Below are 27,950 nucleotides of genomic sequence, written 5' to 3'. Positions count from 1 at the left end.
AGAAAGGAAGAAGATAGAGAAGATAAACTGAGAAATCAGAAGGAACAATAACAGCCTCCAGTATCAATCTTCACCATGGGACAGATATTCACTAGACAATTTATGTGTTTTATCTGATCTAATCTTCATAACGGCCTTAAGAAAACTGACAGATGAGGACTCGAGGATTTAGGGAAATTCTGCTAGTTGGCCAAAGTACACAGCAAGCAACAGAAATGGGATTCGAGCCCAGATCAGCCTAACTCCCAAACCCATCCACGTTTCAGGTTAACTCTACTATCAAGTCAATGGCCACTTCTTTTCTCTTGCTTCCCACCAGAAGATCCATGTGTCAGGATGTTGTAATCACCAACATAACACATTAGGAACATCGATGGAGTCTTCAATCCCACACAACACAGGGCATCTTATGCATTACTTAACGAAGTACCAATAACAAAGGAGCTTGAAAAGCAAGCTCAGAGGTGAGGGACCTGTCCAAGGTCACTCCACTAGAACCGATGACACTGGAGACCCCAATCCAGCTGACACACAGCCCTTACCTTTAATCTATGCACTAGGTAATCCCACAGCAACACTTCAACTCAACAATCTTAAAAATCCTTAAACAACGGGATCGATCTCTTTGCCTTTTGGTTTTGCAAATAAAACTTTAAAAAATATGTAGATAACAAAGACTTCTCTTCTGTAATGCTACTTCTAATGAATGTCTTGAGCTTGGTGTACAGAATCACTTAACCCTCTTTATATCCTTTTACAGTATTCCAGAGTGAGATTTGCTATTCAGAAACGTGACCCTCCATCAATACAAGAAATAATCAGTTATGTTCACAGCACTGTACTGCTTCTGAAAAGAAGGAGGTAAAAATCTACTAGAACTTAGAAGATGTTTTCACAAGAGTTGGAATCAAAAGGAGTTCCACACCACTAAATCTCTGTAAGCTATAAGATCCAATTAACAACAATATCACATTTGCCAGCACTGTAGTTAATCCAAATTTTACTGATTGTCGATCAAAACCTTGAAATTATTTAAACATAAGGAATTTTTATATTAATGTCCTTGGCTTCTTACTAAGATTCAATTGCAATGAATTATTTAACACAAAACTGGATGGGTTCCAACAGAGTCATTAGCATTAGTAAATATACACTTAGTGCCTTTTAGAACAGGGCTTAATGGACTCCAGAATCTGCCTCTGTGATAGTTTGGGTCGGGGCCTCAAACATCCTTCTTAATAATGCACAGGACTCAACACCTTGCTCTCTCACACTCTTCTTGGCTTCAAACTTCATTTGAATGCAAGGACTCTTCACAGGCATCCCTAACTCATAAAACTGCAAATACCCAATACACAAAATAAATAAACCAGGGCTAAATATTGGTTTCATACCAAAACTTTATGGTCATCTTGGGAAAGTTTATGTATAACAATATTAAATTTTTTAAGTTAGAAGACAACAAAGAAACCTAGACTAAAAACATATTTTGACTTGAGGGAAGTTTGCATATTTCACGATGCACTTATACCACTATTTTTAAATGAATGGATGGAAGGACAAGGACAATACTCATATGCACTCCACGGTTTTAATTTAAGGCATGAAGCACCTTCGTTTGATTTCCATTAACACCTTCATTAACATGGGTGACATGTTAAGTGAAACAAAGGCTAAAGGGACTCTAAAGGCTTCTTAGGGACTCTGAAGTATTAGTTTTAGTACCTGCACCATTTTCCTGCTGAAAAGAGTTGCCTGGGTAAATGAAAGTTAAGATGTTAGCAAAGGTAGCCGCCGTTGTAAGGTAAAGGGGGGTTTTATGGCCAAACCTAGAAGGAACCAACCCATTCCACGTGACACTGTTGTCGCCCTGTTATAGTCTGCGACACGGATTTATTCTTAAATGTCCCAAATATTTCTCGGTCGGCTATCTGTCAGTCAATTGGCCGGCTGATTTAAAGACAATAGCCCTGGAGCGCTAGTATATGGAAGAAGTTTGGGAGACTTACTCCTAAAATGTTCAGACAGGTTCACAGCACGCATTTCTCTGCAGCAATGGAAAGATTCAGAGAACTCGGGACTCAACAACCAAATCTCGCTTTCGAGGACCCGAAGTACCGAACAAAAGATCCCAAGGTATCTGTCCCACTTTTCGTTAGGCTGGATGTTAAACAATACCATGGCACAAATTCAACATTTCACCAATTCCCAAAGTTAAATTACTGACTAAACACCCAATACCAAGGCCTGAGAGGGGGGGGGAAAAAGTGACCCAGGCGGCCGCGCAGCTGGGAGCGCAGCGGGGGCCGGAGCGTGCCCTCGCCTGTCCCCCGCGGGCGCGAAGGCAGGAGCGCTAGCGGCGAGGAGAGGGAACCCAAATCGTAGGCTTACGATCATGCACAAATGAACCCTCGGATCATGAGGGCAAGAGGTGTCCCTCCTTTTTGTCGTCGCCCTCCCCCAGGTCCCGGGCACTGTTCCCCCCACCCTTCGCGCGCAGCGCACCCCACGCCAGCCCCGGGTGGCCCCTGAGCCGCTAGTGCCAGAAGTGCGGGGCCGAGGGCGCCGGGCCGGGTGCCCGGGACAGCACGCCACTTACCAATGCGGCTGAAACTATCCGACAAAGTTCTCCGCAACTTCTTCATCTTGCCGATCTTCTCGGCCGGCTGCGGCTCAATGAGGTCGCACATCTGGGCGACACGGGTCTCGGGCAACTTCCCCAAACTGGTCCAGAGCGCAGCGCAGACAACGGCGAGGGCGCGCGGCGCGGCGAAGGCGGCGCCTCCTCCACCTCCTCCTCGGGCCGGGAGGCGAGGCGCAGGGCTGGGGAGGCTAGCGAGGAGCAGCAGGCTCGGCCCGGGCCTGGGCCGCGGCTGGACGGGCGGGGGCGTTCTACGTGGTGCCGGGGGCGGCCGCGATTGCAGCCGCCGCCGTGGTGGCCCCGCGCCGCGCCGCCGCCGCCCAGCTCATTTTCCCTCCTTTGTAACCGAGAGAAGCGCGGCCGGCGGCCGGCGGTGGGGGCGGCGCGGGCGGAGGCGGGGCGGGGGCGGGCCGGGGACGAGATGCGGGCGCCCGGGCTTGGGGGGCGGTCGCCGAGCGCGCGGGGCGCGGGCGGGGAGAAGTTCTCAGCCCCGAGTTTCGGGCGCTCGGGAGAGAAAGCCGCAGCGCAGATCCGCCAGCCGCCCCGCCCTCAATCCCCTCCCGCCGCCGCCGCCGCCTCGGCCCCGCCTTCCCTCTGGCGCAGGCCCCCGGGGCGCGGGACCCCGGCGCGACCTCGGCCCCCGGCCCGGAGCCCACGTTCCCTGCCGCCCTCCCCGGCCCGCTCGCGCCCCCGCGCGCCTCCCCCGGCGGCCAGCCGGGCCCGCGCGCTCCAGGACCCCGGCCGGCGGAGGAACGCGATCGGGCAAGGCTGGGAGCCGGCCGCCGCTGGGAACCCGGTCTCGCCCTGTGCGGAGGCCCCGAAAGGAAGGGGGGTGAGCCTGGATGGTTTATTACAGCGATTTTGTCCCTGCCGCGATCGCCTGTGAAAAGAGCGGGGTGGGTAAAGGTGGGGTTGGCCGAGATCGCTTCCTCCCGGTCCGAGGAGTGGAAAAGCCTCGGGGATGCACCCAGGTTTGACGGTGACTTTTTGTTTTTTCTTCAGTTTTGACAAGGAAACTGTGAAGCGAAAGAACTAAACAGGATGGTGGGCCCGTTTTTTAGGAGAGTCAAGTGCAAAAGCAGAAGCTTCAAGTGTTAAACTCCCCAGGCGGGGCAGGGCTGGTGGTCTGTTCCTTTCATCCCCCATCACGCTGAGTGACAGACGGTAATGTAGACGCGGCTGATTTCTGATATGAATACCCAGTTCTATAGTAAGTAGCAAGCAGAAGGCCTTAGTCTATCTACCATTTTTAGAATATGGTTCTAAATTGAAAGGCTTAGAGGCAAAAAAAAAAAAAAAAAAATTCAGACCTCCACTTCCCCAATCTCAAAAAAAAAAAAAAAAAAAAGAATTTTAAAAGTGGGGTTCGGGCTTTATAAAATCCCAGAACCTACAGTTTAGGCAGCAGACACACATCGTCTTCATTCTGCAGCGAGCCTCCAAAACTCTGTTTCCCAAGGGAGAGAGAAGGAAGATGGGGGAAAGGCCTGACTGTGTTGATTTTGGGCCAACAAACTCCTTATGAATAGAAATGTAGTAATCTTGAGTCATCTGGCTATGAAAGTAATGAGAGTTTCTGAGCATGTGACAATGCTGTTTGGTTTAAAGGAAGTTTTAGGGAGTTTATGTTTTATTAATAGACTTTTATCTGAAAACAAAAACTAGCCCCCTGCCTTCCTTAAATTGTGAGGTGGAACACTTCGATTCGTTCTGCTCTGCACTGAGCACATTATAGGGTCTTGATAAATGGGGACTGATAAAAGACAGGAAGTCAACCCTAGTGGGGAGCAGAGGAGGGTGGGGAATTCCTTAAGAAAGTTAAAGGGATGAGTTGAAATGGATGTTGGGTCCTGGTGACTCTGCCTAGACGTTACTGACAGCACCAAGTGTGACTTCAGACAGGAGAAGGTTTGACTTTTACCTCTACATCAGGTTAGTTGGGGAGAAAGGTATCAGCAGCTTTGAAAGGAAAGTCTAAAGCCACCAATCAAAATACTGATGGATTGTACCTATCAGTCAACAGCGATGAAGTAGTCATTAACTGAATGGACTTTGACTATGGTGCCTCTGTGGCTAGCCTATTAATCCTATTATTCATTCTGACAACATTTCGTGTGTGTGAGTATGTTTGTATATGTATATGTATATACATATATATATTCATATTCTCTGTTTTACCTTCCCAGTATTTAGTATCATTGACTTTTTAAAAGATCAACTTCTGTTTGAATAAATTATGGTATATGCAGTCTATGGTATAGTAGGTAAACGTTTTAAAAAATGAAATAGATCAATATGTGGGGATATATAAGTATGTCTTGGGTTAGTGAAAAAAAAACTATATTTACCCTTAACCCATTTTCATAGTTATAAGAAAAAATAGACATATATGTTTCTATATGCTTAGAAAATTTCTGAAGAGGAACAAAAAGCTGAGTGTGTATACTCAGGATAGAGAGAATGTTTTCTGTGTACTTTGTACCCTTAAATATAATTTAAATGCTTTACCCCTCAAGATGCATTAATTTTATAATAACAGAAATAATAATTTAAACATAAACATAATATTTACTACATTTTTACCTATCCCTCTCCAAAAAAATTTCACCTAACTGCAGTGGTATACCTTGCAGGAGAAACAGTTGTTAGTAGTGGACCATGTAAAGCTTGGCAAGTATGAAAAATCACCTTCCCAAGATATCTGCTTCCTTCATTGGTTAAAAATTAAAATGGCTAATTTCCAAGAAACTGTGATATTAAAAAGGAAATTTTAACTGGATACTTTTAAGCTATGTACACTTAAGTTATAGGATTCAACTTTCTTTCTGACCGTGCTGCCCAGCTTTCAGAATCTTAGTTCCCGGACTAGGACTAGCACCTGTGCCCTCTGCATCGAAAACCCAGAGTCCTAACCACTGGACAACCAGGGCATTCCCAGGCTCAACTCTTGGTATGGTTATTTGTTTCACATTTGCCTTCATTTTAGAGTGTAAGTTCCCCAAGGGCTAGGGCCTTAGATGTTGTTGTTTAGTCACTAAGTGATATCCAATTTTTTTGTGACCCCATGGACTGTAGGGCCCTAGATATGAAAGGTATAATACCTGTTTCATAGTGGATGTAAATTAAATATTTGTCATGGCTCAGACAGTAGGAAATCTGCCTGCAGTGCTGGAGACCGAGGTTCAATCCCTGGGTCAGGAGGATCCCCTGGAGGGGGAAATGGCTACCCACTCCAGTATTCTTGCCTAGTAAATCTCATGGACAGAGGAACCTGGGGGTCTACAGTCCATGGGGTCGCAAAGAGTCAGACACAACTGAGCGACTAATACTTTCACTTTTCACTTTCAGATGAATTCAGAATGTATTGCTGCCACTGAGAAGTTATATGTTGTCCTCAGAGACAAAGATGACTCTCCAGCATCTGTATGGCGTATGTATTTTCAGTGGGAGAATGGATCTGTTCCAGTTCTCTGTTTGAACTTCTGGTAAAGAAGGTTATAGTTTTGACTGGCCTGAATTAAAGGTGTAGCGTCTGCCTATAAACAGATAAGCCTACTGAGGGGCTGAACCCAGCATGGGTGGAAGTGAATCAAATTCATCAATTAAAGCATGTATGTGTATTAATTTGCTCAGTCATGTCTGACTCTTTGTGACCCTGTGGACTATAGCCCACCAGGCTCCTCTGTCCATGGGATTCTCCAGGCAAGAATACTGGAGTGGGTTGCCATTTCCTCCTCCAGGGGATCTTCCTGACCCAGGGATCAAAGTGTATTAGTTAGGCCTAAAGTAATAGCAGCAGGTGGTTGGAGACCCAGGACTCAAGGGTTCTCATCCCTATTGTATCCCCAGATGTTGTGTGGCCTTAGACAAGTGACTTCTCCACTTCATTATCTATGAAATGATGATTTTCAACTAGCTGACCTCTAGGGTCATCCATAGCTGCAAAATTCTAAGTTGAATGGTGACACTTCTCTCTCAGCTCATACACTGGGATACATAATGAAGAGTAATTAATACACAAGTAAGACAGACAAAGATCCACTAATAAAAATGTTGTGAAATTTAACTAAGATACACTAGTCATGTTATACATAAATTATGCTCTTATGAATGGATCTTGTTCATATAAGAAAAATAGCAGGCTCATATGCTGGCAGTTAATTTTAAGGGAATGAATCTTAATCCAAATGAGATGAAATATAGAGGATTTGATTAGAATCTTAAGTTCCAGCAGAAGCAGCTTTACTGATCTGAAACAGTATCAGAAGATATTATCAGAGAAAAGAAATCCATGAAACAAGGATGTGGGGACTAGAGTTGGAAAGCGAAGTTAAAGTGAAAATATATGTTTATTAATGTAAATATTTAGAATTTAACTATGGTAGCTAGCTAATGATTACGGCACATAGTTGAGTGTAGTTATTAAAGTGATGGAAACTTGCCTAATTAAATATCCTCTTAGAACTCTAAACAGTTACCCTAGTTAATTATTTTTAGGATCAAATATTATCCTTTTTTTTTTTTTTTTAACACATCCAGGAACTGAAGTAGCACAAGTTTAGGTGACCTATACCAAGTTCCCAGTGAGTCTCAGTGAAACTGGTACATGGAAGTCAAAACACTGACTTTTATGTTCCAGCTGTTGGGTAATGTCAAGTCTTAAGGGTTCCTTTTTGTTATTGTTGTTGTTGTTGTTTTGACAAAGAGAAAATTAAAATTTAAGAAAGGGAGAACTTCCCTGGCGGTCTAATGGTTAAGACTCTGCATTTCCCCTGCAGGGGGTGCAGGTTTGATCCCTGGTCAGGAAACTAGGATCCCACGTGCCTGCGGTGTGGCAGAGTCAAAAACAGATAAATGAATAATAAATTTTTAAGGCAATTTTTTAAAATTAAAATCAAAAGGGAGGGAAATGGAAGGTTCCAGAAACCAATGTTTCTCACACGCAGGTAAATGGAGGCTCTCCTGCCTCCTTCTCTCCTGTTCTATCACCCATCCATTACCTAGCCACTCATAATCCAAATCCTTTTCACTTTCACAGAAATCACTCAGTGCTGACACAAACCTCTCAGTTTGTTCGGGAATAAAACCTATTTTTGTCTGATTATTTTGCAGGTAATTCTATATTTTTTTCATCATATATTTCAGGAGATCAAGGGATATAAGTCAGCTGACCTACTTTCAAATGACTGCAGAAGGAACAAAGAAGTTGCAAACCCATTCAAATGGTGTTAGGGATAAATTAGCTCAGAATAGTTTTGAAGAAAATAAACTATCAAGGTCAAAGTGTGCATTGAAATATTGATAAATTCCCTTCTCCTGTTAAATCATTAAAGATCTGGTAAACAACCCAGGGATCAAACCGGGGGTCTCCTGCACTGCAGGCAGATTCTTTACCATCTGAGCTACCAGGGAAGCCCAAACCTGCTAGGCTCCTCCATCCCTGGAATTCTCCAAGCAAGAAATCCGGTGGGTAGCCATTCCCTTCTCCAAAGGATCTTCCCAACCCAGGGATCAAAGCCAGGTCTCCTGCATGGCAGGCAGATTCTCTACCAGCTGAACCATGAGGGAAGCCCCCTATTAAACCATACTTAAAAATAAGAATGGCCTCTCACTCTTGTTTTTCACTGTCGTATTATTTGTACAATAGAATTTTGTATGAGAAAATATATACTACTATCATTTCGAACTAACTCACGACTCACTCAGTTATCCCTTTGGTGTGGCTTGCGTGTGTGGTACACATGTGTCATTACTAGAGGGTCCTTGTTTATGGTTGTCATCAATTTCAGTGCATCCTGTTGCACCCATCAGGATGAAGCTTCAGAGGCCAATACTGTAATTGAGCTCTGGACACGGATGCAAAAGCAGTCAGAAGTTAATACTTCCAGGGAACCCAAACCCTGTGCCTTTTGGTCAGTCTAGACAAGTCCTGTTAAGAGTAATTAAATTTAGAAATGTAGCTTTTTTTACCAAAACCATCCTAGTCTTTTTTAAAAAAAAGTTTAAAACAAATTCTAGTCTTTCTTCCCAAGGCCCTTGACAGTTCAACTACATTCATATACCTGTTCTAATCAAGTGCTTACAAGCCAGAAAAACTATCCATAAGGTGGTGTCATTGGACATATCATATTTCCTAGCTAAAATGGCTTACTATTTATAATTGTAAAATGTAACTAGAATAACTTATGGCTTTATACTGGGCTATAAACTGATGATCTCATCTTATTTTAACCCATACTACTCCAAGGACATTATCATTATCACTATGTTACATAAAGGAAATGGGCCTAGAGATGCCAAGACACTATCTCCCAGAGCATTACACAGGTTCCAGTTTTAGACTGAGACACACTTTGGTTACCAAAATCTCTTCTTTCATAAAGCATTTTTCTAACAACTTGTGTGGTGTCTTCTTTTTCTTTTGGTATATTTTGGATATAATTATGGTTGTCCTTATTATCTAGAAAGGAACTATTCTAAAGCAGAGAGAGAGAGAGCAAGGAACTGGCCAGACTCAAATAGGCCAATGGATGGATCAAAACTCCTAAACTCTAGTGCTATGTCTTGCCTTTTCCTACCTTATGGGAAGAAATTAAAAGTGTGATGTTAAAGATAGGGGCTGATTCATATCAATGTATGACAAAACCCACTGGGAAAAAAAAAATAATAATAATAAAAATTAAAAAAGAAAAAAAAAAAAAATAAATAAAGATAGGGCTTCCCTGGTAGCTCAGACAGTAAAGAATCTGCCTGCAGTGTAGGAACTTCAGGTCCAATCCCTGAGTGGGAAAGATCCCCTGGAGAAGGGAATGGGTACCCACTCAGTAGTCTTCCCTGGAGAATCCCGTGGACAGAGGAACCTGGCAGGCTATAGTCCATGGGGTCGCATGGAGATATACACTTGACTTTGAAAAATAGTGTTTTAATTAGTGTTTATAAATGAACTAGTCATTCTAAAACTATCACTTGTTGAACCATTGTATCATGTGTCAGTAATGGATTAATGCAATTTTGCTCATAACTAATAGTTAATCCAATACTTCGTGTCCTATGAAGGTGAGTCAAATCAAAACTAGTTGGTGTCTTTGTTCAGGCTACTATAACAAAATACAACAGACTGGGTAAAACAACAAAAATTAATTTCCCATACTTCCAGAGGCTGCAAGTCCAAGGTGCCAGCATGGCTGAGTTCTGCTGAGAACCCTCTTCTGGGTTGAAGACTGTCAACTTCTCACTGTGTCCTCATATAGCAAAAGGGATGAGGAAGCTCTTCGGGGCCTCTTTGTAAGGGCACTAATCCTATTTTTGACAGCTTCACTCTCATACCCAAATCATCTCTCTAAGACCCTTCAAATACTGTCACACTGGGAGTCAGTTTTTAAAGCATGAATTTTGGGTGGTGGGACTGGGGCACACAAATATTCAGTGTATAGCTCTCGGGTAGCATTTTCAAAGGACCACTAGGCAGGGATAAGAGGAGGAATGGGGCACAAAGAGATTGAAAAACCCTCCAAGATGATTCTGCACAACCTGTAGCAAATGAGAACCATTGATTTAGTCTTTAAACAGCAACATGATGGTAGTTATTTGATGAAAGTTAAATATACCTAGAGGACAACACAGAAATATCCATGAAGCATAAAAGGCAATAAGCTTGGAGACGTAAATCCTAGATGTGTCTCAAGCAGTAAAAAATAAAACGGGATTAGGAGCCAGAAGAGAACTAATTCTCAGTTCTAGAACCTCTCGTGACTTGTATAATATTACCAATGCTCTGCTTCCTCACTTGTAAACCAGAGATAGACTGTCCAAGAGAAGTCCAAGATCTTGGAGTTTCAACCTCTAGAACTGTGGGAAATTAATTTTTCGTTGTTTTTAAGTCACCTAGTCTATTGGATTTTGTTATAGCAGAGATAAACAATTATCCTGGTACTGCCTATATGCAAATTTAGGGGACTGTTATCTCCTTTCCCAAATCAAGTCTGTTGTGATTTCTTCTAACCAAGGAATAGGCCAATATAGTTGAATAGAAAAGATTGCAAGAACGGATGTCCAATACTAACTCTGTTCTCTTATCACAAGCAAGTCCTTTTACTTGTCTTCATTTGTCTATGCATCAAATACAATCTGAGCGCCCACTGTGTCCTAGGCACTGTGCTAAGAGGTGGATATCCTGCAGTGAAGGAAGCAGAGCATGGTCACAAGCTCTGCCGCCACAGAGCTTAACAGACTAGTGAGGGAAAATAAGAGGTGGCCCATCTTACGGTAGGGGAAGGAGACGTCCCTGGTGGTCCAGTGGTTAAGACCCTGCATTTCCACTGCTGGGGGTGCAGGTTTGAACCCTGTTTGGAGAACTAAGATCCCACATGCAACATGATACAGCCAAAAAAACAATAAAAATATTTGAAAATAAAATCGGGGAAGGACTGGATGCTATGGATACTCCAGCGGGGAGATTTCACCCTAAGCTGAAGGTCAGTGATGTCCACTCTGAGCAATCACACCTAAACTGGGACATAAAAGATCCATGGAGGCATTCAAGGGACAAGCAGGAGCTCCTCGAAGAGGGATCAGCACTATGGAAACCAGATGGCATAAAAGGAGACTGTACTACATTCAAGAAATTGAAAGGTGGCCCACGTAGAGAATGGACATGAGATAAGGCTAGTGAATTTCAGGAGGGCCAAAAAGGTAGGCACTTCAATAATCATCAGTAAAGACCACATACGCTCTCAGTCCTACTAGAATGTCAGAGAACACTCAAGAGAGTCTCTGTTCCTCCTGTAAACCCACTAAAATGATAATGAATGCATTTTTTAAAAAGTGTAAGTCCACCAGCAGATAGATATTGAAAGAAAAAATGGCACCAAAAAAATTTGGGAACTGGAAGAATAATGGTTGAGTCGTAGTTGACTTGTCAGTCCCAAGAAAGCTGATCCTAAGCCAGCAGCTGGACGGACTGGGAGGCAGTCTACTGAAGGTCTGTAAGTGACCGTCAAGGTGCAGGGCGGGGGGTGCAGCACAAGAGCGGGGTCCCGTCTGGGCCCCAGGGACGGCCACTACGTGTGGGCTCTTCTCCCCACACAGGAAAGAGTTCATGAGTGAGCCAGGTAAACAGAAAAAAGGTTTATTCAGGAAGGAAGCACACTCCAGAGACAGAAAGTGAAAGAAGGTGAAGGTGTTAGTCACTCAGTCGTGTCCAACTCCTTGCAACCCCATAGATGATAGCAAGCCAGGCTCCTCTGTCCATGGGAATTCTCCAGTATGAATATTGGAATGAGTTGCCATTTCCTTCTCCAGGGCATCTTCCCAATCCAGGGATCAAACCTGTCTCCAGCATTATAGGCAGACTTTTAACCACTCCATAGACAGACTGTGGACCATCTCAGAAGGCAAAAGAGGCTCAAGGGTATAGGGTTGTCAGTTTTTATGGATTGGGTAATTACATAGGCTAATGAATGAGACAAGCTTCAAAGGCTAAAAGAGTTCTGCCAAGAGAATGCACTGATCATAGCAAACACCCTCTTCCAACAACACAAGAGAAGCCTCTACACATGGACATCACCAGATGGTCAACACCAAAATCAGACTGATTTTATTCTTTGCAGCCAAAGATGGAGAAGCTCTATACAGTCAGCAAAAACAAGACCAGGAGCTGACTGTGGCTCAGATCATGAACTCCTTATTTCCAAATTCAGACTTAAATTGAAGAAAGTAAGGAAAACCACTAGACCATTCAGGTATGACCTAAATCAAATCCCTAACAATTATACAGTGGAAGTGAGAAATAGATTTAAGGGACTAGACCGGATAGACAGAGTGCCTGATGAACTATGGATGGAGGTTCACAACATTGTACAGGAGATAGGGATCAAGAACATCTCCAAGAAAAAGAAATGCAAAAAAGCAAAATGGCTGTCTAAGGAGGCCTTACAAATAGCTGTGAAAAGAAGAGAACTGAAAAACAAAGGAGAAAAGGAAAGATATACCCATTTGAATGCAGAGTTCCAAAGAATAGCAAGGAGAGAAAAGAAAGCCTCCCTCAGTGATCAGTGCAAAGAAATAGAGGAAAACAATAGAATGAGAAAGACTAGAGATCTCTTCAAGAAAATTAGAGATACCAAGGGAACATTTCATGAAAAGATGGGCTCAATAAAGGACAGAAGTGGTATGGACCTAAGAAGCAGAAGATATTAAGAAGTGGTGGCAAGAATACACAGAAGAACTGTACAAAAAAAGATCTTCATGATCCAAATAATCATGATGGTGTGATCACTCACTTAGAGCCTGAAATCCTGGAATGTGAAGTCAAGTGAGCCTTAGGAAGCATCACTACGAATATAGCTTTGTCACTGTGACAAAGCTAGTCAAACTCCAGTTGAGTTATTTCAAATCCTAAAAGATAATGTTGTGAAAGTGCTGCACTCATTATGCCAGCAAATTTGGACAACTCAGCAGTGACCACAGGACTGGAAAATGTCAGTTTTCATTCCAGTCCCAAAGAAAGGCAATGCCAAAGAATGTTCAAACCACTGCACAATTGCACTCATCTCACATGCTAGTAAAGTAATGCTCAAAATTCTCCAAGCCAGGCTTCAACAATGTATGAACCATGAACTTCCAGATGTTCAAGCTGATTTTAGAAAAGGCAGAGGAACCAGAGATCAAATTGCCAACATCTGCTGAATCATCGAAAAGGCAAGCGAGTTCCAGAAAAACATCTATTTCTGCTTCATTGCCTATGCCAAAGCCTTTGACTGTGTGGATCACCACAAACTGTGGAAAATTCTGAAAGAGATGGGAATACCAGACCCCCTGACCTGCCTCTTGAGAAATCTGTATGCAGATCAGGAAGAAACAGTTAGAACTGGACATGGAACAACAGACTGGTTCCAAATAGGAAAAGGAGTACATCAAGGCTGTATATTGTCACCCTGCTTAGTTAACTTATATGCAGAGTACATCATGAGAAACGCTGGGCTGGATGAAGCACAAGCTGGAATCAAGATGGCTGGGAGAAATATCAATAACCTCAGATTTGCAGATGATACCACCCTTATGGCAGAAAGTGAAGAAGAACTAAAGAGCCTCTTGATGAAAGAGAGGCTAATGTTGAAGCTGAAACTCCAATACTTTGGCCACCTGATGTGAAGAACTGACTCACTGGAAAAGACCCTGATGCTGGGAAGGATTGAAGGCAGGAGGAAAGGGGGACAACAGAGGATGAGATGGTTGGATGGCATCACCGACTCGATGGACATGAGTTTGAGTAGACTCAGGGAGTTGGTGATGGACAGGGAGGCCTGGTGTGCTGCAGTCTATGTGGTCACAAAGAATCATACACGACTGAGCAACTGAACTGAACTGAATGAGTTAGAGGAGCATTCCAGCTATTTTGGGAAAGAGGTGGAGATTTCCAGGAATTGAGCCACCACCCACTTTCTGACCTTCTGCAGTCATTCCGGGAACCACTGTGGCATGTATTACAATGAGCATATACTGAGGTTGAGGTCAAGTGGAAGTTGATTCTGACATCTCGGACCTAGTTGGTTCAAATCAGTTTATGTCATGTTCTTGGGCTATGTCATTCTTTTAAAGGTTGTGCCCTACCCTACTTCCTGTCTCAAAGACACCTAGACTTCTTTCCTCACTTTCTTCCCATACTTCTGCCCAATATATTGCCCTTCAGTGAGACCCACAGTTAACAAGTCAACCGTGTAAACTGAACTTGCCCCAGACTTTCTAGTGCCTCTCTTCTAGATATGGGTGGACAGCCAAGGATCTCTAGACAGTTGATGAAATATTCTAATAAGAAAGAGAGTGGCCAAAACTAACAGAAAAGAAGCAAAGAAGAAATAAAGATGATGCAGGAGGGAAAAAAAAAAAACCTATTATTAATAACTTCAAAGATTCAAAGATACTGACATATTATGATATTGCAGCCATTGAATAAGTGCTAGATGGTGTTAGTGACTTTAAAAGTATCAGTCAGAGGATAAAGATGAACTCTTGGATATTAAAAGCATCATAGTATAAAAGAAAATTTCCAGTGAAGGTTTAAAGTATAAAATTGAGGAAATCTCTCAGTAAGTAAAACAAAAAGAAAGAGAAGAGGAGATAAAAGTTGAAAAAGGTACTGACTAGTCCAAGAAGTGCAATATCTGAATAAAAGGAGTTCCAGAAAGAAAGAACAGACAAAATGGAGGGGTGAAACTATCAAAGAACCAATTCAAGAAAATTTCTCAGAATGAATGGATATGGCTTTCCAAACTGAAAGAGCCTCTTGAGCTTCCAAGACAATGGATGAAAATAAACCTACCCTGAGACACATTCATCATGAAACTGAAAACCCTGTAGACACACAGAATATTCTAAAAACTTTCAGGAAAGAAAAACAGGATTTTAAACAGAGTTAGGTATGAGAATGGCTTTAGAATTCTCAGCAGCCACACTGAATGTAGACCTAGGAAATGACTTCTAATTAATAACTAAGTGAGAGGGCAGAATATATATTTTTCTGATGTGAAAGAGCAAAAATACTACCTGATCGGTCCATTTTTCAGGGAGCTATGAGATAATTTATTCAACTGAAATAAGAAAGGAGAAGATGGAATCCAGGGAATGGAATTCTGATACACGAGAAAGTCTGGGTGATAGTGAAGAGAAAATCTAAGACCACAGCTCTGAAGGAAGCCTAAAGATCAACCAATCTGCTGGCCTGGAGCAGGACAGAGGCCATGGAGAATGAGCACCAAGAAAACGACCTGAGTAGAATGAGTGGAATTTAAAGAATGCTGAAGGAAGTAGTAAAACAGGGGGTTGGGCAATTTGGGAATGTATTGATGATAAGTATATAGAAAAAATGGAGTAGGAAAAGGCAACCCACTGCAGTATTCTTGCCTGGAAAATCCCGTGGATAGAGCCTGGTGGGCTACAGTTCATGGGGCTGGACACGACTGAGCAACTGAGCACATGTAGAAAGTGCATAGTTCAGTATGCCCAAAGGTGAGCATTCCGCTTAGGAATTTATTTGGGTGTCCACCCATGAGTATAATAAAGAATACTAAGCTGGGGTTCCCAGCCGGGAAAGGGCTCATACAGAGCTCTGATGAGGAAATGACAAAGGTTGAAGGGTAGCATGGGGGCTTTTACTGTGGTTAAAGGGTGGAGCTGGCACGGTGGGGAATTTTCCTAAACATGGGCTAAAGTCTGCCCTATTTGAAATTCACTTTGACTCTTAGGGGGCTTCCCTGGTGGCTTAGATGGTGAAGAATCTGCCTGCAATGCAGCAGACCTGGGTTCGATCCCTGGGTGGTGAAGATCCCCTGGGGGAGGGCATGGCAACCCACTCCAGTATTCTTGCCTGGAGAATTCCATGGATAGAGGAGCCTGGAGGGCTAGAGTCCCTAGCTTTGCAAAGAGTCAGACACAACTGAAGTGACTTAACTGTAAAGACCTACACAGGTCTTCTCATCTTGGTTGCCCAGATGTGAGGAAGATAGGGAAGAGGGGTGGGGACTGGAAGCTGCCAAGAGTCAAGCATCAAAAATGGAGCCAAGGACTTCCCTGGTGGTCCAATGGCTGAGATTCCGCACTCTCAATGCAGGGGGCTCAGGTTCTATCCCTGGTCAGAGCACTAGATCTCACATGCTGCAGCGAAGAGTTTGCATGCTGCAACTAAAGATCCTGCACAGGAAAATACATAAATAAAAATAAATATTTTTTACAATGATTTAAAAATGGAATCAAGCCTCTTCATTACAAAAATCAAGTTATGGGGCAGGGGAGTTATTAACTAAAACAACAAAAAAAGTTTGTACAGGAAAAGAAAAATATTTGTAGCTTAGTATTCTTTGCTATTTTAAAACAATTTCAGTGACTTCCACTGTAGATAATGAAGAGTGAGCTTATCTTCCCTAAGCCCTATAACACCACCACATATGTGAACACTTTCTATTTCTCATCTTCCCAACATGGCCATGAGTTAACTATATTACTTTCAGTAGTTACACTGATATGACTTTGAAATGTTATTCACATCTGTGTCTTCCCTGGTAGCTCAGACGGTAAAGAATCTGCCTCCAATGCCTGAGACCCAGGTTCGATCCCTGGGTCAGGAAGAACCCCCTAGAGGAAGGCATGGCAACCACTCCAGAGAATCCCATGGACAGAGGAGCCTGGAGGTTTACAGTCCACAGGGTCACAAAGAGTCAGCATGCAGCATGCATGCAGCATGCATGAATGCCCCTGAAGAGGCTGAAGTATAAGAAATAGAGGACAGTGCTGTGGAGGATTCATTTGTAACAAGTGTGCATGAGTAACTTCTCAAACAGATGTAATTAAATTGCCCCTCAGATCTGACTTTATCTTAAAGGCAATGGGGAGCTACCCATCACCTTGGCGATCTAAGCAATGAGGCTCTGAGCATGATAGTGAGATCAGTTTGCACTTTATTGAGATTACTCTTGTTACTTTATGGAGAGGAATCACAGCAAGGAAAGAATGGACATGGTGGTATCTATCAAGAAGCTTAGCTAGTCTAGCCTGAAATCCAGACAGGAAGTGGGCCTGGATTCAGGTATGGCTCCAGGGGTAGGTAGCAGTGCTAAGATGGTGATTGATTGGACTGTGGGATGGAAGAGACTCAAGGCTGAAGACTAATATTGCCTTCTCTGGTTTGAACAATGAATAAGTGGGGTGCCATTTATTAAAATACGAAATCCAGGGACTTCCTTCGCAGTCCAGTGGTGAAGACCGCAGAGACGTCCATGTAGGGGGCGCATGTTTAATCCCAGGCTGGGGAACTGAGATCCCACATGCCTTGTGGCCAAGAAACCAAAACATCAAAGAGAAACAACGTTGTCAAATTGTTTTACAATTGCTTCAGTCCTGTCTGACTTTTCCACCCTATGGACTAGAGCCCCCCAAGTTCCTCTGTTCATGGGATTCTCCAGGCAAGGATACTGGAGTGGGTTGCCTATGCCCTCCTCCAGATCATCCAGCAAATCCAAAAGAGGAGCAGGTTTGAAGGAAACAGAATGACTTTAGTATTGGATATCTAAATATCCAATACTCAGACTCAGGAGAGAAAGCCCGGCTGGCGATGGAGATCTGGCATCAGCAACATAGAAATAGCCAGTGAGGTCCTGGGAGTGAGACAGACTGCTCAGGGAGAAGGCGAAGAGTAACCAGCACCAAAGACAAAGCCTGAGCAAATACAAACAGGGAAGAGGAGTCGGCGACGGGGAGGAAAAGGGAATAGGTGCAGAGGCGATAGGAAGGTCTCTGTACGTTAGGAAGTCAGGGAAAAGAATGTTCAGCCATATCCAAAGAGCTGAAAGGAAACACCGTAGTACGCTGGAGAGGGAAACAGGAGGGAATGTAAATAACCTTGATAAGGGCCCTGTCTGCGGAGCAGGTAAGCAGGTTGAAGAATACTTGTGAGCCAAGACACTCATTTTAATCACGGTTTAAAAGATCATAATAGGACGTTTTCTTGAGTGCTTATTATGGCAAGGTGCCAACTTAGGTATGTTACATCCTTTAGCTCATTTAATTTTCAAAACAACATCATCTCTATGAAATAGATACTATTGTTAACACCCCCATTTTTCAGGTAAAGATCCTGAAGTTTAAAGAAGTTAAGCAATTACCCAAAAGAATAGAGATGATAAACAGACTGGCTGGAATTTGATCTCAAAAAGAGATTGTCCGACTCCAGACTGTACAGTCTTCAACACTGCACTCACTATACCCTCTAAACAATCTGCCAAAAATAATACCATCCACTTGTCCATTCAACAAACGTTCTGTGTGCCAGGCATTAGTCCAAGTGTTGGTAATCCAGCAGTGTACATAACAATGCCCTGACCTCACAAATCCCACTTTCTACTGGAGGACATAGATGGTAAACAAATTTTTGAACCGCTTGTGTATTCTCAGTATTTAGTGTCATGAATACCAAGAAATCAAGGTAAATAGCTGGAGAATGGCTAGCAGGGAGAGCTATATTTTAGATCACAGGCCTGCCTGAGATGATACTTGCGCAAAAACCTAAATGAATTCAGGGAGTGAGCCAGGAGAAGGTGCATTCCAAGCTGAAGGAGGAAGTGCCACAATCCTGAGATGGGGGCAGGAGCAGAGGGCACACAGAATGAGTTGGGGTGGGGGTGGGGAATTGGCAAGCCAGATGGTTGGTAAGGGTTGTAGCATGCTCAGCCTGAGAAAGAGTTTAGCTGTGGTTTTGGGAGTGATGATAAGCCCGGAGGATTTTGAGCAGGATGACGACAAACTCTGACTCACACTGCATTAGCTTGCAATAAAGTCCAGACTTTGGATTCTGTGACCATCACCCTTTCCATTTTTCCTCTAGAACTGAGATGCTACCGGGGCTTCCCAGGTAGTGCTAGTGGTAAAGAACCTGCCTGCCAATGCAAGAAGACGTAGGAGATTCAGGTTCAATCCCTGGGTCGGGAAGATCCCCTGGAGAAGGAAATGGCAACCCACTCCAGTATTCTTGCCTGGAGAATCCCATGGACAGAGGAGTCTGTGGGCTATAGTCCATGGGGTCGCACTGAGTCGGAAACGGCTGAAGTGAGTTAGCACGCACGCACATGACTGCAGAGCCCTTGAAATGTGACCAGTCCAAACTGAGACGTCCTTAGTGTTACATGCATACCAGATTTCAAAGACTCAGTACCAGCAAAAGAATGGAATAGAACTCATGGCCAACTTTTTATCTTTGTTATATGTTGAGATGATGATATTTTAGATATATTGGGTTAACTATAATATTCAAAGTAATTTCACTTTTTTTTTTTAACATTTTTTTAACTTTTTTTTTAAATGTAGTTACTAGAAAAATTTTAATTACTTCCTATTTGGCTCATGTTATATTTCTAGTGGACTGCACTGGTCTAGACAACTTCCCTTCTGTTTTCAGCTTCAGAATGTTATAAAGACAAATGACATCACTTGTGTAGAGTTCTTTGAGTTTTCTTAAGGAAACATATTATGTAACAACAAGATAAATTATTGAGGATGATAGTCAGCCAAAACATGTACTGTTCTTTAGAGGCCAAAGATAATGTTACTGAACTGGTCGTGGTTTTGTGTTGTTTTTCCAACAATGCAGATGAGTTTGCACAAAAGCTTCTGTGGTGTTTTCCCACCCATTCCACCCGCTCCCTGTACTTCCTTATAACCAAAACAGCATGTTTTCTAAATACCTGGCCCAGGTTAAGAATGCAGTTCTCTAGCCATGAAATTTTTTCTCTGTGCAAAGCATTCAGTCTTGTACAGGTTTGAACCTCAGCATATTTAACATGATATTCTAATTATCTGGTCTACTCAAGCAAGCAGATTCCAAATATCAGTGATTATATCTGTAATCATAATTATAGGATACTCTTGGCTCTTTTATATTTAATTCTAAATATGGTCAATTAGAATGTGCTATTTATAGTGAAAAAATTTGCACACATACCCTGATCAAGAAATTTGTTTTTCTTTGTGAATTTCTATCTATGGAAAGTCTCTATAAATTAAATCATATTTTGACTTACAGCTAACATTATGATAAGATGTTGGAATTATTGGGGATGATGTAACTATATTACTCTCTCCTAGGCCTTCAACACCAGAAAGAAAATGAAGAATCAGACAGAACCTCTCTCATCTTCTTTGACCATTCACTTCTGTTCCCACCTCCTTTTTCCTGTTCTATTAGGTGGATGACAGGCTTTCACTCTCAATTTTCAATCTCTGTTCTCATGCTCTGGAGTCATTCTCTCTCCCAAGGACCTCACTGCTCTGCCTCACCCTTCTCCCCTGCATGTCACCATCACCCTCCTGTATCATCTCCATCAGCAGTGGCTCTAAAACCTCCATCATTAACACACAGAGAGAGAGAATCCTCCATAGCCCTGTGGTCCCTTCCCTTTGTACCTTCTCTATTCCTCTTCACAAAAATTCCTTTTCAAAAGCATTGCCGGTAACTCTGTCTCCATTTCTTCTCCCATTCATTCTTCAACTGTAGGACAATTGGATTTCCCTCCCCCACAGAAATTGCTCTTGTTGAGCAAGCTAAGACCTCCTGGGGCCAAATACAGAACACCTCTCTGTTTTCATCTGAAGAGTGTTCTTGCAGTACTGTGATACTCCCTTATCTACACTTCTGAGCCATACTCTTGTTTTGCTCCTAACTAATTGGCTACTCATTCTCAATTCCCCACCCCCTACTCCTTTGTTTCCACTGACCTCTAAATATAGGGGATCCTCTGATTCCTTAGACTCTTCTCTTTATCTTCTCCTTCCTTTGTTGTTGTTCATTGTTCAGTCTCTCAGCCGTGTCTGACTTTTTGCGACCCCAGAGGTTGCAGCACGCCAGGCCTCCCTGTCCATCACCAACTCCTACAGTTCACCCAAACTCATGTCCATCGAGTCAGTGATGCCATCCAACCATCTCGTCCTCTGCCGTCCCCTTCTCCTCCTGCCCGCAATCTTTCCCAGCATCAGGGTCTTTTCTAATGAGTTGGCTCTTTGCATCAGTTGGTGCTTTCAATTGCCATAGTTTTAAATGCCATCTAATCATTGATAATTCCAAATGTATATCCCAAATGCAAATTCCAGATTAATAGATCCATATAGTTGAATCTCAACTGTGTACCTCAAGTTTAACATGTCTACAAAGAAAATATTGATGTATTCCTCACATACAAAAAGAAATAAGAAAAAAGATGATAAAAGAAGAGGAGGAAATTCTCAGGCAGTGCAGGGTATTAGGACTCAGCGCTTCCACTGCAAGGGACATGGGTTTGATCCCTGGTTGAGAAACTATGGTCCCACATGCTGTGAGGTGTGGCCCAAAAAATAAAAAAGATAAAGAAGAGGAGTAGAAGGAGAAGAAAGGTGAAAGAAAGAAAGAAAGAAGAAAGGACATATTACATTTTTGCTCCAAGCAAAAATTAAGATGTTTCTTACTTCCCATATTCCCATATTTAATCCATCAGCAAGTTGTATAGACTAGCTCCAAAATATGTCTCAAACCCTTCACTTTCTGCTTATGTCCACTGCTACTGCTCTAGATCAGGAAATCGTTTCTCTGGGTTACATCCTTCCTGGGTTACTGCCAGTAGTAATCTGGGTTACTACTGTAAGTAAGTGAAGTTACTAAGTCGTGTCCAACTCTTTGCGACCCCTTGGGACTGTAGCCTGCCAGACTCCTCCATCCATGGGATTTTCCAGGCAAGGATCCTGGAGTGGGTTGCCATTTCCTTCTCCAGGGGATCTTCCCAACCCAGGGATCAAACCCTGGTCTCCCACACTGCAGGCAGACTCTTTACCATCTGAGCCACCAGGGAAGCCTCTGGGTTAGTACTACATCCTTCCAACTGATTTCCTGTCTCTGCTCTTGTATCTGCTCTCCTCATTTTCAGAACAACCAAAGGGCTCTTTCAAAATCACATATCAGTTCATGTCAGTCTCCTGTTTAACAGTCAGTTTAACTGTTCAATGGCTTGACCACTGCCCATTGCACTTGGGAGTTCAAACACCTGACCATCACTCACGAGCTCCACATGGTTCGGCCCTTGCCTAATTCTCTAGCTTCACCCTGTGCCTCCTCCCATCCCCACCTTTCTTCTCCCATCCCCTTTCTTCCACACCTTACAGCTTTTGTACTTGCTGATCCTTCTACCAGGAATACCCCCATGTTCTCCCCTCATCTGAACGACAGGCTTCTTTTCACCTTTCAAGTCTCACTTCAAATGTCATCTCACAGAGCCTTGCCAGATTACCCCTTTGAAAGGATCCTTGTCCATTAATCTTTTTCACAAGGCCTTGTTTGTTTCCTTCCTGGTGTGTGCCACAGTTCTAATCAGGTCTTCTTAGTAGATCTGCTTTCTTGACTCTCAGCCCCGCCCCCCACTTATCTCATCCCTGGTAAGAAGACTGACAGACTGGTTGGGGTTGGCCACCGGGAGCTGCAGCCTAGTCTCTTCTTCTCCCCTTCTCTTGACGCTAGCCTGTCTACTGAGTACATATCTGCCTATGCACCCTTGTCAGGAGTTTCGTAAGACTGGTGTGTGCCGGTTCAGCACAGCCTGTGGCTAAGTGTGAAGTTCAGGCCAAAAGTATTAGGAAACTTGCTCCAAGGGTAAGCTGAGCAATGACCACACAGCTCCATCTGTAAAAAGACTAACATTTTGAACTGGAGCCCACTGTCTTTGGAGATCAGGTAAGGAAAAGAGAACATACTATATACTGTATATACTGACCCATATAAATACCAACACCTCTTTCCTAAAACTTATGAAAATCTAGGTCTGTGGCTTTTCAATTGTCTTGAGCATGGTATCCTTTCTTTTAACCATGTATGTTAGTCCCAATACATGGGAAAAGAAAAAAAAAAACCCTAACAAAATAAATGCAGATATGTCCTAGGGATTATATTAACTATCACTTTTATGTAGCAAGTAACAGGAAACTCAACTCAGATTAGCAAGCAATGAGAAAAATTCATTAGGTCACATGACAGAATTTGGGGATTTATATGTATCTGGGAGAGGCTGGTCCCCGATTAAATGACTCTGAGGAGTTCCCAGTTTCTGCCATGAGCTCTGAGAAGCTGAAGATGGAAAAAGAAATTGTACTTGTGGACATAGGGTGGGAAGGAGAGGCTGGGACAAATTGAGATAATAGCATTGACATATATACACCCACATTCATAAAACAGATAGCTAGTGGGAAGCTGTTGTATAACCTCCAGGGACCTCAGCCCAGTGCGCTTGAAGCTGTTTACCTTAGATTGGGACTTGGACCCTGTGCTGGGACTCAAACCCAGCCAAAACCCACCGTACCTGGTTTCAGGGCCTAGTAAAGCTCAGGTTTTTGATGTCTCATCACAGAAAGAATTCAGTGAGAGACAAAGTGATAGTTAAGAAGTGGATTTATTCAGAGAGAAGAACACTCCACAGACAGAGTGTGGGTCGTCGCAGAAGGCGAGTGTGGCCTTGAAATGTGGCCTGGTTAGTTTCATATGCTAATGAGTGGGAGGATTATTCCAACTATTTTGGGGAAGGGGTGGAGATTTCCAGGATTTGGGCCACCGCCCACTCCTTGGTCTTTTAACAGTGCCTTGGAAGTGACTCATTGGAAAAGGGCCTGATGCTGGGAAAGACTGCAGGTGAGAGAAGGGGACGACAGAGGATGAGATGGTTGGATGGCAACGCTGACTCGATGGACATGAGTTTGAGTAAATTCTGGGAGTTGGTGATGGACAGGGAGGCCTGGCGTGCTGCAGTCCATGGGGCTGCAGAGTCGGACACGACTGAGCGACTGAACTGAACTGAACTGGAACTGTCATGGCACCTCTGGGTGTGTCATTTCACTTGCTGATTGAGGATCAAGGTCTAGTCTTGTCTGCCATCTTGGTCCCATTTGATTCTAATTGGTTTATGTTGTGTGCTTGGCCTATGTCATTCTTTCAAAAGTTGCACCCTGCCCCTTGCCCTCCTGTTACACTCTGTGATGACCTAGAGGGACAGGATGTAGGAGAAGGAGTGGGGCAGGGAGGCTCAAGAGGGAGTTGATAATATACTTACTTAGGGCTGATTAACGCTGTCCTTTGACAGAAGCCAGCACAACATTATAAAGAAATTATCCTCCAACTAAAAAGAAAAAGAAAATTGTACTACAAACAAGTAGTGTTGCATCTGTTTTTAAAAGACCTCTGCCCTCAGGGAGAGAGGTGCCTGGCATGCTACAGTCCAGGAAGTCGCAAAGAGTCGGACACAACTCACGACAGAATAACAACAGCCCTCATGCTTGCAAGACAGCTACTGGAGACGCTTGGGGCTTGTTCTCGTCATTCATGTCCAGCAGCAAAGGAAGCATCTCTGCCAGTAGCTTCTGCCAAAACATATATTTGAATTTTTTATGTTTTCTTTCTCCCTAGAAGCCTGGGGAAAATCTCCTGGACTGAATTATGTGCTATCTCAGACCAATCAATTCCTACAGAATATGGGATACACTGGCCTAGGTCAATGACCAAGTCATAACCACAGGGCTAAGACGGGATCAATCACCAAAGCCTTGTGACTGAGAATGAGTTGGGGGGGGGGGGGGGCTCGCACTGGGGGAAAGTGTGACCGAAAGCTCAGCCTCTCTTAAACTGGTGCTGAATCAAATCCTGGAGATGAAGTTTTTCGTGAAGGAGGAAAGAATTGTTTGATTGCTTTGCCAGGCAAAGGGGGACACACTGGGCTTCTGCCTCAAGAAGCCATGTGTCTTCACTCCAAAGAGCTTGAGGGTTTTACAACAGTGAGTCAACTGTTAATAGGGGTCTCTGACAAGACTAGCATGTGAGCAGGGTCTCAAGCGGTTTCCTCACCTTGAGGAGCTTCTCTGGGCCCTTTAATCTTGCCTCAGGTGGTTTCTCCACTGCCCCTCCCTTGGTTGGCAACTGTTCAGATCTGCCCTTTGGAACTCAGGGAAAGTCATAATGGCTGGAGTCTTGCCTACAAGATATGGGGGAAAGAAAGGCCTTCGTGCCTGCAAGCCCCACAGAGCGCTGCTCGGGTTCAAAAGGAGGAAGAGCTGTTGAATGGAGACACGCAATCAAAGTCTGTGTGAGCCTGAGAAACCCGAATAACCGCAGCCTGACACACAGCCCCACTGTATGGAATCAGACACTTAAAATTTAAAATTCCATCTGTATCTTTAAGAGTGTTTGTGATCTTCCCTCCCTTCTCTCTCTTTTTTAAAAACAAATATTTATTTACTTATTTATTTTTGGCTGCACTGGGTCTTTGTTGCTTGCTTGGGCTTTCTCTATTTGCAGCAAGCAGGGGCTACTCCCTAATTGTGGTGTTCGGGCTTCTCATAATTGCAGAGGCTTCTCTTGTTGCTGAGCATGGGCTCTAGGGCACGCAGGCTCAGCAGCTGTGGTGCATGGTCTTAGCTGCCCCGCGGCATGTGGGATCTTCCCGGACCAGGGATCAAACCTGTGTCCCCTGCATTGGCAGGTGGATTCTTAACAATTGGACCACTCCTCCTCTCTTTCTTTTTCCCTCCCTATTTTTTCTTTCTTTCTATTAGATCGGCCAAGATAGTTAAATATCTGTGTTCATAGAGTTGTCTTACTTATAAGACCGTATAGGAGCTTTCAGAATACCTTAAAGTTTGAGAAAATATGTACAAGAGATGGGGAGAAAAAAAGACTCTCTTCACAGAACGAATATAAAAGACAAACCATAGAGCTTATCAGCAATGCTAAAGTGCCAAATGAACTAAAGCTTAGAAAAACAAATGCTAGACACCAAGGTCTTCAATTAGAGGAGGGGAGATACAGGAAGCATAACCAACGGGTAAGTGGGCACAAATTGTTTCAAGGGAATTCCTTTTCAGATAAGCTTCCCTAGAATGAATTGACCCAAGAAAGCTTCTGTTGTCCAGACTTCAGGCTGTTTCTCCTCTCCCATCTCTTCTGCTCAATTTCTTTTATCAACTGATCATAGGAGGACATACCTCACACTCATCCCAATCCTACTAAGGCATTGTTATTATTGTTCAGTCACCAAGTCATGTTTCTTTGCAACCCCAGGGACTGCAGCATACCAAGCTTCCCTGTCCTTCACTAGTTTCCAGAGTTTCCTCAAACTCTGTCCATTGAGTCAGTGATGCCATCAAATTATCTCATCCTCTGTCACACTCTTCTCCTGCCCTCAGTCTTTCCCAGGATCAGGTGACCAAAGTATTGGAGCTTGAGCTTCAGCATCAGTCCTTCCAATGAATATTCAGGGTTGATTTCCTTTAGGATTGACTAGTGTGATCTCCTTGCAGTCCAAGGGACTGTCTAGAGTCTTCTCCAGCACCACAGTTTGAAAGCATAAATTCTTGGGATCTCAGCCTTCTTTATGGTCTGACTTTCACATCCATACATGACTACAGGAAAAGCCATAGCTTTGACTATACGGACCTTTGTCAGCAAAGTGATGTCTCTGCTTTTTAATACGCTGTCTAGGCATTGCCTGAGGTGTAAAAGCCTCTAGGGTGCTGAAGAAAGGAGAATCGAATGACTCTAATAATAAGGTACTTAATTCTTGGCTACTCAAATGGACTCTAATTCTCTGCTTTCCACAAAGAGGAAGGACACCTAATTAAGTCATCAAGATGACAGATTACCAAAAATAATCTTGATGATGTATTACCATGCAATTTTGGGTATATAACTGAGAAGAATCCAAAGAATTGAGTCCTGTTCTATAACAAAACTCTATTGCTCCCATTAACTTATTTGCATGAAGAGCTTCTTAGCAATTATCTGCCAAACCACACATTCAACATTGATGCTGACTCCTGTATATTTATCCCTGGATACACGGGGGAGAAAGGCTTTACTTGTCTCATGAAGAGTTGGAATTCCATTGCAATCTTACATTTTAGGTTTAATTATTCATCAATATTTGCAATATATTTATGCCATTCTGAGAAATTGTGTAGAGTTTTCTAATACAGAATCTTATGATCACATAGAAATTTTAAATTATTCCCATTTTTTCCATGTTTCCATGTTTTAAACATGCATAGAAGTATGTTATTCATGAAATACTTTAAAGTATAAAATATATTAGGAAATGGAATGGAAATATAATTTCAAGGAGAAAAACAAGCAAAGAAAATTTCTGATAGGTTAAGAAGAACTTATTTATATGTATCTTAAAAGTATGATGGGGCATCAAATTGTTATATCATTTGCAGGAGAAGAAGGGGACAACAGAGGACAAGATGGTTGGATGATATCACCAACTCAATGGACATGAGTCTGAGCAAACTCCAGGAGATGAAGGACAGGGAGGCCCGGCAAGCTCCACTCCATGGGGTCGCAGAGAGTAGGACATGTCTGAGTGACTGAACAACAGCAACAAATAAGAACTTATTTATGTGTATTTTAAAAGTATGATGGGTCATCAAATTGCTACATTATTTAGATTCAACTGGATAGATATTAAATAGTGATGTGACAGTTTACTTTTAAATGTCAGTATTTATAGTGTGCTGGAACATATATAAATATATATATATATTTGTACATATATATATCTGTAGCTCGATATGATAAAAATTCTAGGCATCAACTGAACAATGTGGTGAGGAATGTATTGCTTCTTAAAATATTTTAGGAGTACTTTAGTGAACACATCCAGAGACAATGAAAGGAGAAAATTATGTTAGATAAGAAAATGATGAAAGGAAGAACAGGCCTGCTATTGAGACCGATTGCACAATGAAATATGATGACAAGGGACCT

General features: G+C 43.0%; 1 protein-coding gene and 1 long non-coding RNA gene across 5 annotated transcripts in view; one reads left to right on the top strand and one right to left on the bottom strand.

The window, feature by feature from the left end:
• CDK14 (cyclin dependent kinase 14) overlaps positions 1 to 27,950 on the bottom strand; it is a 738,271-nt gene that overhangs the window by 634,263 nt on the left and 76,058 nt on the right. The window contains exon 1 of one of the 4 annotated variants that reach the window (XM_061164854.1): positions 2,600 to 2,877. The exons of 1 other annotated variant lie outside the window; for it this stretch is intronic. In XM_061164854.1, the coding sequence (XP_061020837.1) occupies positions 2,600 to 2,690 (91 nt within the window). In that variant the 5' untranslated portion in view covers positions 2,691 to 2,877. Of the gene's footprint in view, positions 1 to 2,599; positions 2,878 to 27,950 lie in introns of those variants that run through there. 2 more of the 4 variants (XM_061164850.1, XM_061164851.1) reach the window with 2 other exon arrangements.
• Positions 3,346 to 8,023, top strand: LOC133072040 (uncharacterized). Its single transcript, XR_009696611.1, has 5 exons — positions 3,346 to 3,473; positions 3,644 to 3,851; positions 5,484 to 5,591; positions 5,990 to 6,071; positions 7,787 to 8,023. It is a non-coding gene; the product is annotated as an uncharacterized LOC133072040 (long non-coding RNA).

The sequence above is a fragment of the Dama dama genome, chromosome 18, assembly GCF_033118175.1.
Source record: "Dama dama isolate Ldn47 chromosome 18, ASM3311817v1, whole genome shotgun sequence".
NCBI classification, from domain to species: Eukaryota; Metazoa; Chordata; class Mammalia; order Artiodactyla; family Cervidae; genus Dama; species Dama dama.
Note: the sequence above shows the minus strand (reverse complement) of the source record. Positions and strands in the feature narration are given on the sequence as shown.